At 37.6% G+C, this 19,885-nt stretch overlaps 1 protein-coding gene across 1 annotated transcript in view; it reads left to right on the top strand.

Annotated features, from left to right (window-relative positions):
- Window positions 1-17,678, top strand: part of NAV2 (neuron navigator 2) — a 62,845-nt gene extending 45,167 nt beyond the window's left edge. Inside the window, exons 17-28 of the mRNA XM_084288071.1 lie at window positions 44-197; window positions 732-891; window positions 1,373-1,473; window positions 3,161-3,256; window positions 3,644-3,812; window positions 5,519-5,754; window positions 6,969-7,123; window positions 7,614-7,685; window positions 8,170-8,366; window positions 8,825-8,943; window positions 14,085-14,288; window positions 15,455-17,678. Coding sequence (XP_084144197.1) covers window positions 44-197; window positions 732-891; window positions 1,373-1,473; window positions 3,161-3,256; window positions 3,644-3,812; window positions 5,519-5,754; window positions 6,969-7,123; window positions 7,614-7,685; window positions 8,170-8,366; window positions 8,825-8,943; window positions 14,085-14,288; window positions 15,455-15,580 — 1,789 coding nt within the window. The 3' untranslated portion in view covers window positions 15,581-17,678. The remainder of the gene's footprint in view (window positions 1-43; window positions 198-731; window positions 892-1,372; window positions 1,474-3,160; window positions 3,257-3,643; window positions 3,813-5,518; window positions 5,755-6,968; window positions 7,124-7,613; window positions 7,686-8,169; window positions 8,367-8,824; window positions 8,944-14,084; window positions 14,289-15,454) is intronic.
- Window positions 17,679-19,885: the final 2,207 nt, after the last annotated feature.

Here is a 19,885-nt window from a genome sequence, read left to right as displayed (position 1 = left end):
AACAAATGGTCTAGTTCAATGTCTCTTTTTCATTCTTTTCCAGAATTTCTGAATGCACAGACAGTGAAGCTGAAACAGTCATGCAGTTACGAAATGAACTAAGAGACAAGGAGATGAAGTTAACTGATATTCGTTTAGAAGCCCTTAGCTCCGCTCATCAGCTTGACCAGCTGCGGGAGGCGATGAACAGAATGCAGGTAGGGGATAACTACCCCGAATACTGCAGTGGATATTGAGGTGTTAAAGGCTGGCCATCCTGCCGCACAATAAAAACATAAAAGAAAGTAAATTCAAAGCTTTTTGAATGCTTACTAAAAATTGTGTTTACCTGCGTACCAGTGTCATACCTTAGACCTTCATTAAGGTCAGCTTGAACCTATGATTTCCACCTCCCTGAACTCAGCAACAGCTAACTGTTTCAACCCTAGAAACCTGTGGGGAGGCTATTCATTGGCTGTCAACAGCTTCTTAAAATTAATCTCAGGCCATCTGCTTTAAAGGAGCTACGTTTCAGTGTTTAGTAAATTCCCACATATTTTTGTTTTCTAGGACACTGAGAAATGTCATAGAAAGGTCATTATGATGATTAAAACTAATTTACTGCAGTGCTTTAAAATTATGTGAAAATGGCATTTCCACTGAATTAGTATTTCTTCTGTAGTTGCTTATGCTGTGCTGTTTTAAGAGTGTGTTTTCACTGTGCCTTCTAACCTCTGACTTGTCTTTTCAAGAGTGAGATTGAAAAATTAAAAGCAGAAAATGATCGGCTGAAATCTGAAAACCACGGCAGCTGCAGCAGGGCGCAGTCTCAGGTTTCCATTTCATCCTCTCCAAGACATTCAGTGGGTCTCTCTCAACACAGTTTGAACCTCACGGAGTCAACCAGTCTCGGTGAGTTTAATGAGAAAGGCAGTGGGCAGGTTTTATCCTGCTCTTGGAAGGTTTGGTTTGGTTAGCCATGGAAAATGAAAGCATGAAAATTATTAACAGCTAAGGTGTGGAAATATGTCAGGAGCTGGCATAAAGCCTTCTTTTAAAATGTCATCATAGGTCTGCTACACCCTAGATTGGAGTTGTCCAACTATGACCTCAGCTGCAGAGAGTTGTGTTCAGAGCCATTTAATGGCGTTGTGTTAGCTAGGGGGATATTTTGTAGGAAGAAAAATACAGAGCAACTGACTAATAATTTCTTTTTAAAAGTGATATTGGTATTTAGTAAGGTAGTCAGTAAACCTGGTTCTTATTTTTAACCTCTGGACACGTGAAGCCCAGAGGTGTTGTGTTTGACTACAATAGAAGTGTTAGGGTAAACCAGAATAGCCTTCATTGATAGGATAAAGCTATGAAAGCTGTTGATGTCATCTCTTCACAGACATGCTGTTAGATGACCCTGGCGATGGCTCTGCCCGGAAAGAAGGAGGCAGGCATGTCAAAATAGTTGTCAACTTTCAGGACGAAATGAAATGGAAGGAGGTGAGTTGTCTTTTGTCTCCATATAAGTGACTTTGGATTTGAATTTTCTGCCACATTCCAATCTGTTTTGAAGGCTTTTATTTGCAAAACATTCATTACAAATTTCTCAGCAGAATAGTTTACATATCAGACATATCAATAGTGATAGACAAAGCACTAAGCTCCCACTTTCATTGACCTGCTGAGAGCCAGCAACACCAGTTTGGGTTGTCTCATGGGACTCGTCTGCAGTGACTTCTTATTTTACAGTTTCTGCCAATTGGTGCCATCAGCATTAGCCATGAACCTATGTCAGTAATAGAGGACTGCTAGCCTAGACCATGTGTCAGTGGTGTAGGTGATAACATTACAATTATTCTCTGAAAGACAGGTCAATTTTTCAGCTTCAAGGAGGTGAGCTGACTAATCTGCACCTCAGGGTAGCCTGTATTTAAGACTGATCAGTTAAAAGCTGCACAAAGCTCTTTTCTGTTTTTATTTCAAGTTTTATTTAAGTTGAAATAATGAAAATGATGCGGTGTGTAGGTAGAAGGTGCACTAAAATGCTAGAAGCAACAATATTCCACAAGCACTTGTTAGGTTCAGACTGGGAGATCTGTAACTATGGTTCAAGTTTTCCTCTCTGGTACAAGTATTTCATTTTGAATCAGTTATTTTTCAGATGTTCTCCTTTCTTAAGCAATGTAAAGAATCCTAAATATCCAAATATGTTTCAAATATTGTGAAATTGCAGCCTGCTTCACGTGTGTAATGCATGCGTGAATGTACTACACAATCTTTACCAAGCATTGATCTTCCTATCTCACATTACGAGTACCTGTAAAAGTGCATTTAAGAAATCATTTAATGGCCTTTCTAAGAGGGGACAGAAATTCCAATAAACAGAGAGAAAATCAGCTCAGCAGATCTTCCCATGAAATAACAATTTTGCATTAATAAATTACAGCCCCAGATAAGCAAATTAATAGTAAAAATGTATTGCTAATTCTGTCGGGCTCTACTGTGCTTACTGTCAGTAAAGTTACCATGTAGAAATGGTTCTTTATATATTAGTTGAACATGAAGTCTTACACAAGAAATCAGTTTTTCTTCAATAAATGTTTCATAGTGAGTACAGCTACAGAGGAATAGAAAAATGAGGTGCATTCCTTTTTCTTTATCTGCTGTAGAAATCAGAAGCAAAAATATTAACTAAAATGGTATAATATACCAAACATAACACACAAGTTTATGTAGAAATTTATGTAGAATTTCACTAGATTTCTTTGTCTGTGGCACGATTTCTAGAAGTAAATAGGATAAATGTTGAAAATGCAATGTATTTTAGATTATGAAGTCACAGAAAAATGAATGCGGTGAACTTCTGCCTAGAATTCTTAAAACTTCCTGACTTTTTGATAAGCTGTAATCTTTTCAGATGCTTTTGAATTGTTCATGGATTAATAAACACATTTAGTTTAACACTGGGTACTGCTTAAGTATCCTCTAAATTTGTCACTGCAACACTGTAAAAATGTTAAGTAGAGAACAAGGATTTCACATAGTATTCAGAATTTACTATACATGTATAAAGAAATGAAGATGCATCATAACTATGCCAGTATTTCAGTTACCTTAAACAGACGTGTGACGTAGCTAGGATTTATTTATTAACTTAAATTTATGACTCACGTTTGTATTCATTTAGGATTCAAGGCCTCGCACCTTCCTCATAGGCTGCATTGGAGTCAGTGGCAAGACCAAATGGGATGTTCTGGATGGCGTGGTTAGGCGGTTGTTTAAGGTTAGTGTATACAATTTGCTCTCTGCTTGAGTTCTTCTATTAGCATTCACAGTGTATTTGACGACAGGGTGCCTGCATGGAGACTCAGATGTATACGCTGTTTTGAATTTGGATAGGTGTCCAAACAGCACTGACTTTTACAAAGATTTTATGTGTGTCTTCAGATAAGTCAGGTAACTTCACTGTCAGCTTCCTCATCTGTAAAGCGCGTAGCAGTCATTTGCCTATTGTGTCTGCTTTGTCTTTGACAATTGGCTTGGTACTATTCGAACAGGCATTTGCCAGTATCAAATAATATTCAACTTAGTGTTGTTGTTGTAGCTTAGAATCCACAGGCTCAAAGCTTTCAGTGTTTTGTAAAATTTTCCATCCTCTTTTTCACCGTAGGAATACATCATTCATGTGGATCCAGTGAGTCAGCTGGGACTTAATTCAGACAGTGTTCTGGGCTATAGCATTGGAGAAATCAAACGCACAAATAGCGCAGAGACACCCGAGCTGTTGCCCTGTGGCTATCTAGTTGGAGAAAACAATACGATTTCTGTTACCATCAAAGGTAATTGCAGTTGATCAGTCTGTTGTAGTTCTCAGTAATTACAGTTTTATCAAAGCATACTGTGTCAAGAATCTCAGAGGAGTAAAAACTTATAGTTGTGTCTGTTTTTCCTGTCCTTGCCTTTTATTTACTGTTCTTCCGTTTTCATTTGATGAAGAAAGCACTTAGAGTATGGTAAGTCTATAAATTGAGCAAATTTCCTATCTGTAACAATGGAAATAATTATACACATAGCAGTTTTCCTCCAGATGTCTTAAATCGGTGCCTTGAGTTGTGCTGGAGAGCACCTCACACCACAGGTGTCACAGTGGAATTGTTTGAGCAGCAAAGTGCTCTTCCAAATGAATTAAAAAAAAAAAAATGGGGTTGAGGTAAGTCCTCAACCACTGCAATTTCAGTGTTAGTCAGCTTGCTTGAAGTGACACCATTGAAATATGTCGCATAGATCTGCATACAGCAATGGAGTAGCACAATACTTATGAACATTGCCAACCACTTTACAGCTCAATTTCAAAGTTTGACTGAGCATTTGGAAGTATTTTGATTTCTGATTGCTGGTATAAAAAAAAAAACAACAATTAATTCTATAGCAGATCAGCACACAGGAAGACAAACTAAGTCATGAAATACCTCAGTTTACTGAGGGTTGATGTGAACTCTGAGTGTTCTGCTCACTTACTTGGAATGCATTATCCAAGCGTATAATCCCAATTGAAATATTGCTCATATCTGTGAAGCTTCAGTTGATTTTGTATTTAACTTGCAGTGTCTTGACTTGTACTTTGAAGGTTCATACATGATAACATTTTTCAATAAAGTATGAGTGTATTTAATCAATTTATGGGAAATCAGTTACTCACATATACCGTTGAGATATAAAGCTGCCTATATAAATATTTAATATTCCAAGTAACCATTGAGGTGCAAACATTTCTATGGGTGATCTGCCAACTTCCCTTTCTTCTGTTTATTCTGAAGCATTGTATGTTTTTTCTGAGCCAATTCTGCCTAAAGTGATTGCTGACATTGCATAAATGCTTATCAGTAGGAGTTTTATGTTAGAAGAGATAGCCATCAGCATACAGAGAAGGAGTTTAATTACATGTGTTTGGGAAAGCAGGGGGAGTTGATGATAGCTGTTTTTTTTTGTCTAGCGATTCAAAAGTAAACAGGTAAATTCTGTGTGTATGTGTAGTGTGCATAATAAAATACTTTAAAACACATGGTTCCTGTGTGAAAAATGTAGCCTGGAAACAGTCATATGGCCAATTTTATCTAGAGAAGCTGAGTTCTTTGAAAACTGGGAAAGCTGATGGAGAATCCAGGTGAAGCTTACAGGCCACTTACTTTTTTATACATGTCATTCTCTATCACAAGGGACACCAGAGTGGGGAAGGGATTTTTCTCAGAAATAAGAAACAGCTTGGTCGGGTTGGATCTAAATCTGTTGTTACAAAGTTTTATTTTGGGAGTTTCTCCTACTGTTACTGGGCCCAGGCATATTCACAAAGTCCCACGTTTCGGTTCTGTTTTGGCTTTCCAGTCATTTCAATTAATCTTGATTTGTTAAAACGTCATTAATGGATTGCTTTTCAGCATTACAGCTACTTTTTTCTTTTTTTTAAGAGGGAAAAAAAAAACAACTTGTAGGTAATCTGGATAAAAATTGGGAGTTGCTATAAATGAGGAATCTTTTACTGTTGCAGGTATCTGCGAGAACAGTTTGGACTGTCTTGTGTTTGAGTCACTGATCCCCAAGCCTATACTGCAGCGTTACGTCTCTCTCTTGATGGAACACCGACGGATTATCTTGTCTGGCCCTAGTGGCACTGGTAAAACATATCTAGCAAACCGCCTGTCTGAGTATATGGTCCTTAGAGAGGGCAGGGAGTTGGCTGATGGAATTATTGCAACCTTCAATGTGGACCATAAATCCAGTAAGGTGAGAAAACAAATCGTTGCTTTCACAGTTAATGTTACCATATGTCAAAAACGGGAGAACTGCTCCTTTGTTAATTCGTCAAAAATAGGCAAGTGGGATTTTAAACTTATCTTTCTTTTTAAAGCATTCTTTTAATCCTAAAGGGGACAATATCTAAGTTTTTCAGAACTGTAGATTAACCAGGCTTTTGGGCCTTAAATAGCAGACTTCCAGGTATAAGTTTAAACACCTAAAGGCATCATGATTTTGAAGTGGTTAGAAGGCTGAGAATTGCTGAGGAAGTTAAACACCTGCACAAAGTTCCCGGCAACTTCAGCGATCCTCATTGCATGCAGACATCTTTCCAAATAACATGAAATGCATCTCTAGGCCTTTAGAATTTCTGCAGCTGCAAGTATCAGCACTGGTAATCTACATACGCTGTTCCAGTAGTTACTGTTGTCCAGACACATTCCTGAGCTTGTAAGGCATGTCTCTGCTTTTTATGTGCTTTTGGTTTTGCCAAATATACCTCAAGTGAATGTCTAGTTAAAAAAAAAAATATTAAATGTTTGATGGCCTTAGGCAGATCTTCCTCTGGAGAAGAAGAGTGGTTGAAAGTGTGGTTGTAGGCCACTGGCATAATTTGAGACATGCTATGTAATAAATGCTTTAAAGATGATGAGAGCTTTTCAGCCACACCCAGTCACCCAGCAGTAGCACTCTGAGCTCATCATTCTTTTGTGTCATTACTGAAGGCATCTAAGTTTGGCCACTGCTCGAGGAGTGCTTGGTACCAGGCTAATTTTGTCAGCTCTGCTTTGATAAAAACACAGCGGCAAGAACAGAGAACAAACCTAGCCGGAACAACAGCAACTGCCCAGCTCGGTATACAGAGATTTGAATAAGTTCCTGAAAAGAAATAAAAATGCATTTCAGACTTCTGTGTCAGATTAGGACAACACAAATAAAAAAACATAAAGCAAAAGGCAAAATCTTGACCCCTTTAGGCCCTGATCTCATGCAAGTGTCTTTGAATATGTAGCAAAACCTACAAAAGAAAAGGAAAACCATATTTTTCTATTTCCTCATGGGAAATGTGAACGCATGTAAGATGGCGGTCTCTTTTGCTTCAGATTTCATAGCAAAGCCACTAATTTATTTGTATTACCTGGATTTTCAAGAAATAGAATTAAAACTTTTTGGTTTGTTTTGTTTTAATGTATGCTTTGCAGGAACTCCGCCAATACCTGTCCAACCTAGCAGACCAGTGTAACAGCGAAAATAATGCCGTGGATATGCCTCTTGTAATCATTTTGGATAATTTGCATCACGTTAGCTCCCTAGGAGAAATTTTTAATGGACTTCTAAACTGCAAGTACCACAAATGGTAAGGAAAATCTTAGAACTCATTCCAAATCCCAATTATGTCAAAGAACAGCAGTTTCAGAATATGATCAGAACAATGAACTGTAGATCAATTTGGTAAAGAGGACTGAGATGGGAGACCATCCTTATTATGGACAGCACTTCAGAGATTTTTTTCTGCATAAAATTATCAATTCTTCTATAATCAGTAATAAAAAAGTAGTAGATGCGTTGGACAACTTGCATTCATTTCATGCAGTAGACCTTCAATACTAAAAAGACATTTTTAGCGAAAGGTCCTGCTCTGAGGCTTCGATTTTGCTTTCTGAATTTGATGTTCTTGTAGTTCAGATTCTCGGTAGAGAATCTGGTTACAAGTAACTACAAAAGCCTTCTTTGACAAAAAAAAAAAAAAAAAAAAAGAATAACCTTTTTAATGTTAAATGTTTTAATGTTATTTTTTATTTTTAACAAAATTTACAAGTTTGATTTGCTTGATTTTTTTTTAATAGTCCATATATTATTGGCACCATGAACCAAGCCACCTCCTCAACACCTAATCTTCAACTTCATCATAATTTCAGGTACTGTTTATTCATGTTTCTCATTTATGTTTGTGGGCTCACAAAGGAGCAATGGCTACTGAGTCATCTGAAGTTGTTCTTATCAGCTGAAATGGCAAACTGGGATATAGAAATACCATTCTCCAGTAGCTACTGCCCTAACTTGTGCAGCTTTATGTTATGATGCTGTTATTGAAATAACTATAGTTAATAAAACTTTGTCTGTTCAGAGGATTTTTAAGATATTTGATCTTCTAACAAATTTTAAATATGACTATAGGCGAAGCAGATAGCCAGTAAGCAGTAAGATGAAACAAAGTACAATATGAATTATTTCATCTAATGAACTCATTGTTCTAAAATAGTTTTTTCTAAGAAAAATATACAACTGTGATCATCCTTTTTGATCACAATAATCATTTAGAAATGATAAGAAATATTTAGCCCAAAATACTTTCTCTTGCACTAAAGAATAATTGCAGACGTTTTTGCTGTTCTGCCACAGATGGGTGCTATGTGCTAACCACACTGAGCCAGTCAAAGGCTTTCTCGGCCGTTTCCTGAGGAGAAAACTAATTGAAACAGAGATCAGTGGCAGGATGAGAAATGCAGAGCTGGTTAAAATTATTGATTGGATTCCCAAGGTCTGGCAACATCTGAACAAGTTCTTGGAGGCTCACAGCTCCTCCGATGTTACTATTGGTAAGTGTTCTGCCCATTCTGGAAGAAATGCATTTCCAGACATATATAAATGTATGTATTCTATTTCCTTGTACACCAAATGCATCCTTGCACATTTCCTTGTACTACGTAAGGTAATAAAAGGTTTCTTTAAACCTTGCTTTTAGATATATATATATATTTTTTTTACTCTCAGACAAACCATACAAGAAGTTTCTAAACTTTTTTCCCCCATTTTAATAGGTCATTGATATCAACCTTGTTAGGAAATCTGGTTAATAGTTTCGACCTTGAAAGCTATGGGTTTTGAAGTCAATTCATAGGATTTTTGAACTCTCAAGTGAGAGCACTTCACCAGATAGCTATGTTTGTTCTCTCATCCTTGGCTTCTTTCTCTAGAGAACTGCAAGTTGTTGTTTGATCCTGTTTTGATTCATGTCATTATGATTTGAGTGTAATATCTGTATTCCCCTTTTCAGGTCCACGGCTGTTCCTCTCTTGTCCAATAGATGTAGATGGTTCAAGAGTTTGGTTTACTGACCTGTGGAACTACTCCATCATCCCGTACCTTCTGGAGGCAGTTAGAGAAGGGCTACAGGTGAGCAGACAAAAATGAAAAATCATAGGTCTTGAAATGGTATCTATTCAGAAGGCAACACAGCATCAGAGAAAACTGAATAATGATGATGTTTTCTATGGGTGTAACTTTGCACACTAAATACTTGTATGTCTGTGAAAATACAGTCATTAATTTCAGGGAGAAATATTTTCTTCACTCTGCCATTTTGAAATACGGAGTGGAAGCACACAAATTCCGGAGTGACTTTTTGAAAAGTGCTTAAATGCTAAACTGTTGATGTTTTTAGTCGCAGTTAGGCATCCAAGTGTCTTTCAGCAATCTGTTTTCAAAAATCAATATTCAATAACCCAGAAGCACGCTTTAAAATTGTACCGTGCACCTGAAAAACATGTTTGTGGTCATTAACTGTTACATATGATTTTCCTTTGCAAATGAAATCTTGAACAGAAGATAAACAAAGTGTATAAGGGGATAAATGTATAAATGAACATGATAGGTTCAATATCAGTGACATTTTGATTATTTCTTCAATCTTCAGGATGAAATTTTGAGTAGATTCCTTTGTAATTCTTTCAGGGTCTGTAGTAGAATCATCACTGATTGCCTGTACTTTTATCTGATTCACACTGTCTAACAATTTGGATAGTTTTAGGCATTCAGTTCTTAGATTCATGCAATTCTTAGCATCTCCATGACTATAAAGCATGTTGGAATCAGGAGGAGTGGCTTAACAGAGGTTTGCTATTGACTTGACATGGAATTGTGGAAAAAAAAATATTTAGATTCTTCAGTTCTCTGTTCACAGGGTAAGAACAGCAGCACATAATGTAAAAGGTGTTTTGGAAGATAGCATAATCAATGAGTAAAATACGAGTGCATTCTGGGTGTTGCAAACATTAGTTATTTTTGATAAAGAGCTCTCTTTGATGAGAAAAATCCCTGTATTTTGATAACGTGAGGATTAGGGTAGATGGAACCCGAAGCTTTCCACTTGCAGCATCTGCGAAATCTGCTCATTTAAAAATTACTTGTTTTGCAGTAGAGCTAAATGCAAGATCACATGTAGACAAATAAAAAGGTGGATGACAGAGAGAGTCTAGAAAGTTGAAAAGGGCTGAAGATACGTGAAGAATAGTAAATTATGGTGATGTATCAGAAGCTTGTGTTTTGGTAAGAGGACAAATGCCATTTTAGGGGTATAACTTAAAAGCTCATAGAAGTAGGAAGAGGGAAGTACTTCTGTATGTTAAAAAAAAAAAAAAAAAAAAAGATTTAAAAGTTAAAAGGGTTCAGAAAAGGGCAATAGTTATAATTTAAGATACAGAAAGCATTTTACAGTGAAATGAGAAGTTCAAACTATTCAGTTTATTTAATAGGAAGATGAAACAGTTTTGATCTTTGGAAGCCTTCTGTTTAAGTGGGGGAAGAACATTTACTGGCTGTTTGACAAGTTTGCACTAGAAAAATTCAAACTATGAGCAAGACACAGTTTGTTATTAGTAAGAGTAATTAATAGTTAGGAAATTTTACTACAGAAATAATAGGTTCTCTACCATGTGTGTCTCTGAGCCCAAAATCTTTCTGAAACATGAAAGAACTCCCAAGAAGTTACAAGCTCTTTGAGAGAAGCAGTCATGTCACAGAATGGTAATTTGGGGTTTGTGAATAACAGTTTTCTCCATTCTGGGGCTGCTTAGGGGTCACCTTTACAGTATTCATCGGGATGACTTGTCAGGAAGATCTGTTAGAAAAGTGTGAAAGTTTTCTTTTGAAAAATACTATTTCTTTTCTATTCAATACAGTTTCTGTATTTGAGGTTCAGCTCTTGTTTGGATGGGAGTACTCTGCAGAAAATGAAACAATAATGAAGAGAAGACACACCAGTTTGAAAATGTGCTTAAAAGGAAAGAAAAAAAGAAAAAAAAAAAAGCTCATCCACTTAAGAAACACCTGGAGTTTCATTTACTATCTCGACAGTAGAGATTTATAGATGTTAACAGAGAGAGTGCGAAAAAACAGCCTTGTCATAGAAATTTCAGTTTTTACTAGTGGCTCCTAATAACTACTAAATACATGAATTGTTCAACTAGTTTTAGTAAGAATTTGTACAAACTGTGTTTACCATTTGAATTCTGACATTACCTAGAGACTTCATTTTCCTTGAGATGATTGTGGTAGGTACTTAGATGTCAGGTTTTCAGATTGCACAAAGAGAAACATAGGTAGAAATAGAACTGAAGAGAAGAACTATTTTACATAATTCCTGTAGAGGGTCCCCACAAAGGAAGGTAAAGGGAGCTAATAATCTTTTTGACCTAAAACAAGTGAGAAGACAGGGTTCTTGTTTCCTCCTGAAATGGGATGCTTGAGCATGTTGTATTGTGTTTTGAATGTCTTTTATCAGCTGATCAGTAGGTATGGAAAGCATTGAAACATTAATAACAGAAAGGATGAGAAAGCATAACAATTGATAAAACCCTGTTTTTGCTTCCTCGTTTTGCCTGTTATCTGCATCTTTATGTTATTTGAATGGATTGCATTTTAAGTGTAAGCATTCCGGTTTCTTGCTTTTTGCTTTAGATTCTGTATCTGCTCCAATCCAATTTCCCCATATTCCACTAATTCATTTCATTTTAAATAATTTCCTCGTTTGCTTTAGAATTCTCTTTTGTTGAGTCTGTTGATGGGAATAAAACATGAGTACTCAAAGAGCAGCCAGAGTTGTACTAATTAACAAGCTAATGCTAGAAATGTGTATTTCATTTTTGGCTGTTTTCTGTCCCCACACCCACAAAGGCTCCTTTGAGAACACATCTTCTCATCTGAAATTGCCTGCCAGAAAGAAAGGGTGGACTGCTGATTTCACTCTGATCTCTCTGGATCTAAACTGAACTATTTTTATGTTTCTGTTTCTCATTTAGAGGACTATTTTGGGTCAAAAACAAGAGAGCCAAAAGGATCCTTAGAATAATTGCTCCCACTGGAGCCGCTGAGTTTTTGGTTCTTCAAAACAGGGATGTGAAAATTACAGGGTTTAAAAAACCCATTGTTCTTCCTGCTCGGTATATTGATATGGAATGGAGCACCAGCAAAAAGAGGGTCTAAAGTCTCTGTGGCTTCCTGATGCCATCACTCGTACGCCAGTGGTTTCTGTGTGGTGCTTTGTGGACCAACCTGTTAGGTTCTTGCTCCTTAATTGCACCTTCTATGTCTAGAAAGCATTCATATGAAAGGGGCAGGACTGGTTGCTGTGGATGGGAGTGGTAAGCTGGTAATTCGATCTTTCATCTGCTGAAGATATATGATGATTTCGTATCCTGCAGTGGGGATTTGACTTCCTAGCTAATATTCAGAAATGATCTAGGAACCAAGCAGACCTTCTAGGCAGCACGGACGTGTGGAAAATATAAAATTCTCTGCCCTTACCAACTGTTACGACTTGCCGTAGATTTGAGAACAAGATTAAAATACGCGATCTGGCTTACCACAGCTTGAAGACATTATGTTGGGAAAAATAATACAATACAGCTCAAGGATGCAGACAAGTTTTTTTGCAGCAGAAAGCCATGTGTAAGACTGCCTAGCACCACCTGCTGGGCACGCCTGCTCTGTGCTCTGCCTGCTTCAGTGCTGTTCCAGAAAGTGTTCAGTACCTTGTGATTTCCGTATGGCATTTGACTGCCATCTATTAGTAATAGATGCAAAAAACTGCGTTCATGTCTGAGTTTCACAGGAATATAAGCTCCATGTAACTCTTACAGAAAGGCTCTAATAGAACAGATAAAAGACTTTGTTTAGCATGTGCAAATTAATGCAGCCAAATTTTCAAAGAAAGGGTTAGGCTGTGAACTATGTGACATCACTTAGAATGAAAGCTGTTTTTATCCTAATATTGCTTAGGAGTCTCTGACGAAATGCCATTCATACACGCTTGCCTGGTATATGTCTGTGGAAACACTCTGCTGCCATGCAGGAAGAGCAGATTTGGATTAATTAAACATGCATCCAGATGAAGTCAGTCTCTTGCATTCTGTTTGGATGCAGCATTTTGGGGGCCTGTTTGCACTGGAAGAATTGGTTTCCATGCTGCAAGAACGTTCAATGATTTATGGCAATGTGAGGAACAGCACTGGAAACGTCAAGTTTGCCCTAACTATTCCTGTTTGGCAATGGGCAGGATAATAGGATGGGAATGTGGGGAGGAAGAAACACTGATGAAGAAAACAAGATAGCCTTAGATCCATGAAAGAGATGACTAATTTCTTTGTTATACCGCTGCTTTTTCCCCATGTGCATTGTACAGGAAAGAGAGGTCTCTGAATTGAAGTGACAAAGCACCAGTAATGAACTCCAGTTGCGGAAGGATGCTTAGGCCAGAAAATTATAAAGCAGAAGTTTGAAGTCACTTAAAGTTGTATTTATGCTTTTGAAAGTCATAGGACGTTAAAAGGAATTTATTAGCTAATTAAGGCAAACAGCTGAACGTAACAAGAAAGATATGTAGAGATTCAGTAACACAGGAAAAGTTTTGGAAATAGAGCACACTAACTTGAAATAGGAATGCAGTCAAATTCTGTTGGTGCATTTTCTTGGTTGAGTACAAAGAAATTCCCTTGGCTTCAAAAACTTATGCTTTGACATCCATCCATCACTATTGCTTGATAACAGGCATTACGTTTCCTCCTGTGCATTCTTCTGACTGCAGTTTCACAGCAACAGCAAACAGATAAGCTGTCTCCTGTTGCGGCCTGGATGTGAACGTTAACAGCCTCTTTCCTGTTTTTACTTTTATTCAATTGGAAAAAAAAAAAAAAAAAAGGGAAAAAAAAAAGAGAAGAAGAAAGAAAGAAAGAAAGAAAGAAAGAAAACACCTGTCCAAATTGAGGTTATTTTCACATCTCCCCTTCATTAAACGGTACCCACAAAAGGGCATTGCAGCCTCAAATGAGGTGGTTAGCCTCTTCCAAATCACTTGCCCTCAAAAATAATTAAAATGTTGTCATTAGGGGGATGCAAATCTCATTCGGTTTTATTCAACCTTACTTGCAAATGTTATCTGCAATCAAAGAATCAAGGCGCATTCATTTTGGTTAGGTAAGCACAGAATAAAACGATAAATGAACGGGAACGCTTTAAAAGATGCTTTTGCACTTTTTCAGTTGTATGGGAGGAGAGCTCCCTGGGAGGATCCTGCCAAATGGGTAATGGACACGTACCCCTGGGCGGCCACCCCACAGCATCATGAGTGGCCTCCTCTGCTACAGCTGCGTCCTGAAGATGTGGGGTTTGATGGCTACTCCATGTCACGGGAAGGCTCAACCAGCAAACAGGTTCCAGTGAGTGATGCTGAAGGAGATCCTTTGGTAAGTTCTCAGTTTTGAAACAGCAGATCTGCCTAGTTTCTCTGCTTTATAGGATTAAAAGCAAGAATGAAAAAGTAAAGGATGGTTGAAAAGTGTTGAAAAGATTTAGAACAAGAAGTCCATATATCTTGGGAAGTCATGAAGACAGCTCATGGAATGTGTTGACGTAGAAAGCCCATAAAGTTTTCAAGAAATAGTGTCAGAAGTTTTTCAGATTCATTCACTGAGGATATTTTGAGGATTCATTTTTTGAGGAGTCACTGGGGATGTGTCCAATGCTTATTAATTTCTACCCCAGAAAGAAGTACTTCATTTGGTGACAACTGTGTGAATAGTGCAGTGGAGCCATTTGGCTAAGCCTGTTTTGCCACAGTCATGAAATAGCCACGTTACTTTACCTCACACGGTGTTTACAGTCACCAGATGTAAACTGAGATTTTCAATGAATCTATCAGCTGTTATGCTCTGTGAATCTGTTTTTAATTTTCAGTGAATCTATCAGCTGTTATGCTCTGTGACTGGTGTCAACTTTATGAATCAGAAATACAGTGCAAGTGTATATAAAGGAAATGGTAATGCATATTTGTATAGCGTGTATAAACTGAACTGGAAGGCATTACTAAATACCCGTTTTCTTTCAGTGGGAAACAGTTATTGAAACTATGAATGCCCTGAAGCTGTCCTTCTGAGATAGGCATTTTCCCAGACGACTGGAGTGCAGAATACATGTTAGCTTTCACTACCTAATGTATAGAGAGACAAATATATTTTCCAACCTAGATGATTCTATGATTTGAAATATCAAGCTAGATATTAATACATTCATATTTACCTATTTGGACTGTGCTGAACATATTTCCATGGGTCAGAGCAAGAGATAGAAAGGATGCTTGCAGAATCCTTTGGCACAGCTGTGGACTAATCGGTTCAATCTTTTCATTTTTACTTTTACTGGAAAAGCATACAATTCGTGACTAATGTGTATGCTCCTATAACTGTTTTAAATGTAATGCCTCTTTTCAGATGCACATTAATAATTACCCCTGTTTTCCCTTCCTTTCCTCTGTTACATGCTGGCATAATGAATGCCACTTTGATTTTCATATGGAGTTGATATTCTTTCTGCTTCAGAATGTAAATAATCATGAACTTCTGTGCCTTTGTAGATGAACATGCTAATGAGACTGCAAGAAGCAGCCAACTACTCAAGCCCCCAGAGTTACGACAGTGACTCAAACAGCAACAGCCATCACGATGACATCCTTGATTCATCTCTGGAGTCAACGTTGTGATCTTCATTAGATAGAAAAAAGTTGTTTCCATGATTGCTCTCCCACTCGACAAGAGTCCTGATGACAAACTCACGAGAAGAACATGTTCCTGGGCTGGGCTGGTATCTCAGTATTAGAGCTGCAAGAACAAGAAGACACTTTGAGTCAGTCTTGAACCTGGGTGCAGGCAACCCAAGCAACCTTTGTATTGTTTTTCTTTTTACAGTGATAAGAACTGCACTATTCCTTTGTTTTCTTCTGTTTAGTTGCTGTAAGCTCTCATGCCTAAGATACTGAAGATGTTAAAATCATTGTTACTAAAGGAAAAAAAAAAAAGTTAAAGGAGGGGGGAACTTCACAGCTATGAAGCAAACAGCTTTGTGCCATGTACTGTCCAGAGGAGAGGGGAGAGGAAATTTTTGCCTATGCTGCTTCTGACCAAACCACATTTAGGTGAGGGCTGGACTTTTACCAATCAGCTTTGCAGATTAAACTCAGCTTTGTATAGTTCTGGTGCTATAACAATACTGCTTGCCTTGGTAATAATACTCCATAAAGGCAAAGCTGCAAAACAGGGAAGTTTGAATAAATATAGTAGAAAAGAGAAGAAAAAAAGTAAAGTAAAAGCTCTGCTCTCCTTGCCAGTCTGAGACCTTGGCTTTCTTTCATTGTGTGTTTGTAAAGATATACATATATATAAATAGGAGTATATAAAAATATATATACAGTCGGAACAAATCAGGTTTTTTCAAACACTGTGTAACAATCAATCCTACTAAAAGTTGGACATCGGGTAGCCCTTTGCTACGCCGGGCCTGATTCTCCTCCCACTTACATCCACGATGCTCTCAGTTGACTTCAGTGGTGTACACGTGGTTTACACCGATAAGAGTGAGCTTCCCTCCTCCACAGAAGTCGGCGCAAGGGCTCTGCCCCTTGAAGCCCTACAGCTTTAAAGGACCTTAGGCAATGCACGGGTGTTCTGTCAGCCCTGTACACAGAGGTTAGCTACACCCCTGAAGGGATTAATCAGACTTTCTGTTTTTAATTCTTGCCATGAAATGTTACAGCAGTTTTCGAGAAACTTTGGGTTTTGTTCAGAGTTTTTGTTCCGATCAGCACAACCATAACCAGATTAGTTAAAACTCAGCTCTGTGACAGTTTCAGTGCTACTCTGGTGAAAACATTTACTTCCACGGTTTTTAACTCAAAAAAAAAAAAAAAAAAAAAAAAAAGTATTTTAGCAGTATTCCAGTCTGGAAAAAAGGAGGGAAGGTACTGCGTCTTCTAAGTTTACCTAGGCCATGCTTTTGAGTTTTGGCAGAGCTGTGAACCTGGTTTTATTTCTCCTCCTCTCCGAACGCACACACCTACACTATCAGTGTTAAGGCTTGTACTTCTGTTGGGGATCAAGAACACCTCACAAAGAATTGCACTTTCCTTTCTATGGAAGCAAATGGTTCCAACACCATCGCCACCAAGTCAGCTGTCCCGGGCTGTACCTCAGCAAATACATCAGTCCTCAATATCAATCTGTACTAGCCTTTCCAGCTATCTTTTGGTGCTGAATTTTAAAGCGATGCCTTATTTTGTACTAATTGTGTTGATTAAATTAGTGCTGTATATTACGAGATTTTATTTAAATAAACAGGGCTAAAGTCATCTCTTGGAATATCATAAGTTGCTGTGAATATTGTTTGTATGAGATACTAGAATCTGTTGAAATGTGACGAAAAGGAGGGAAATGAGATAACTTTTCAGGTTCGTATCAATCCGCAGCTAAATAAATCACTGAAGAGCTCTTTTATCCACGCAGAAAAAGAAAAAAAAAAAAAAGACAGAAAAAAAAAAGCTTTTCAACTATAATAAATGCTGTCATTAATAAATTACAGGAATATGCTGGTTTTTTCAATGTACAAAAAGAAAACTTATTACAAACACTTTTTTAAGAGCTTGTTAATCCTTGTGGGTTTAAAGTAATGTAACAGACAAGTTCATGCTTCTGTGACTCAGTTTGAGAGGATAGTTTTATTATACCTCATGACTCTCTGTAACATAACTGTACTTACTTTGTCTTACTGAGCTGGTCTTGAATCTGCTCCTGTTACAACTTTTAAGTGCTGATGACTTTTTTTTTTTTTTTAAAGAAAAATATTGTAAAAGAAAAAATAAAATATTTTAATGTTGGGGTTGGGGGGGTGGGTTGCTGTTGTTACTGTTTTAACCTTATGAACTCTATTTCATTATTTTGCTGACTGAAATACCAAGGGTTACTCAGCCAATGTTCCTACTCTAGTCTTGGTACTGTAAAAATGGGGTGCATCCGTATGGACTCAAATATATAGCATGCTGGTGTTGATTTAAAGAGAGGTTAATTTTTCCAGTAGTCTTGACAATTCTGCTTCCCAGCACTGACTTTACCTGCTACTACTGTGAATCTTGGTACCTAATCCTCCAACTGAATCCATGCAGATACAGCATGTGCCTGTCAAAAATCCAGTTGCAGGGATAGGGCTTTTAAATGGACTTAATATGCTAGAAAACTTCTCACTTAACCTTTAACCGAGTGCTGTAAGACATGTTTATAATGGTGTTTTATTTGTGGGGAACGGGGTATTTTTTTTTCCTCATTTTTAATCCTGTGCTTAGGCTCAGGAAGGAATTTCTGTTATCTTTTATTTTTTATTGACACTAGTTTGCATTACAGTAAGAGAGGCAATTTTGAGTGGGCTGGTCATGCTAAGCATCACAACATTCAGTGTCTTTTCTGAAACTTCGGGGAGCAGGGTTACCCGTAGTGCACACTTAGTTTTTATCAAGACTTCATAGATTAAGTCTTTCTTTAAGTGACTTTGTTATAATTTAAGGCTTTTTTTTCAATAATGTTTCTTTTCTTTTTGCCTTTTTTCCCTACAAAGTAATTTTAAAGAAAACAAAATCATGAAGAAAAAAAAAAAAAAAAAGCAAGATTCTATGCAACAGTCATGTTGAGTTATAAATTGAAAGTATAAACCATTTTCTTTCCTTCAGACCTGCCAAGAATTCCACAGGCCATAAATGAGATGTGGTTTATTTGGGGAAGGGGGAGGGAGGGGGTTGGCTAGCCTTTTTGTACATTTTGGAAGAAGCAAACTGATACTTCATTGTTGATGCTTAACTTCGATATTATGTGTATGAAACCTTGTCTAAATGTGGCAATTTTCTTTCAAGAAAAAAAAATATAAAAACAAAGCAAAAAAATCTTTCTTTGTCAATATTAAATGGAAGGTTGCTGTTTTGATCTAGTCGTTTCCAGTGGAACAGTTTATGAAATATGTTCTATAAGATGTACATTTTTCATTGTAACATAGAAATGTAAATATTTGATTAAAAGTGCTGCATTTTGATGAATTTTTTCTAGCCATTTTTAAAGAGAAAAACTAGGAACTGAGTATTTTGTGTACGTTTATGATGTTTTCCATTTGCTCCTCTCCCTATTTAATTTTCAGTTCTCATTTAGGATTGGAATTTGTGAATGGTCTGTTTGAGATCATGCCTCCCCTTTCTCACCCTCCCTGTTTCTCCCCCTTCCCCGCCCTTGTGTCATGGAGAATAAAGCTGATGATTGTACCAGTCTTAAATTATTCATGATTCAATAAAATTGATGCTTATTTATTCAGATTTGTGGCTTCCCTGAACATTTTGTCCCTTCTTAATTGACATTTTCTGTTGTGCATTCTTAGATTGTGGGTTCTACTTCTTGTTTTTGTTGGCTTCTTAGAAGTATGTGTGAAAAGATGCCAACAGCCCCAAGACTCTGTACCTTCATACGGGGAGAAATTTAGCAGAGGTACTACACCATTGCAGTTATCTCCTGTAGCTAATGTTTGCACGCATAATCCACCACGATCTGCTCAAGACAGGACTGTGGGCTACCCACGTGGAATGTCGCTGCAATAGAGCTGGAAGTAAGTCATAGGTGGCCAGCAGGCCGGACAGATCCTCGTGCCAGCTTCTTTTCCAAAGAAATCCCTGCCGGTCGCAAGGCCATGCACGGCCTGCATGCTGGGCATGCTATGAGTGTGCTTTGCAGAACAGGCAACTTCACTGCCCAGGGCAAGCTCTATTCTACGTGTGCCCCACTGTACATACAAGACTATCTTAAGGTCTGTGCTTGCTGTCATTGGTCTCTGAGACTTCTCATTCCCATCTTCAAGGGCATTAAGCAGCTCAATCCCACCCATTATAACAATTTCCTCTTAACCCATTCGATAGTGACACAGATTACACCATGATTAAGCTCATGTTGGTCAGTAAGAACATGTAAGGATCTCTTTTTCTACTTTA

The sequence above is a fragment of the Netta rufina genome (genome assembly GCF_964035555.1).
Source record: "Netta rufina genome assembly, chromosome: 5".
NCBI classification, from domain to species: domain Eukaryota; kingdom Metazoa; phylum Chordata; class Aves; order Anseriformes; family Anatidae; genus Netta; species Netta rufina.
This window is presented reverse-complemented; position numbering and strand designations above follow the sequence as displayed.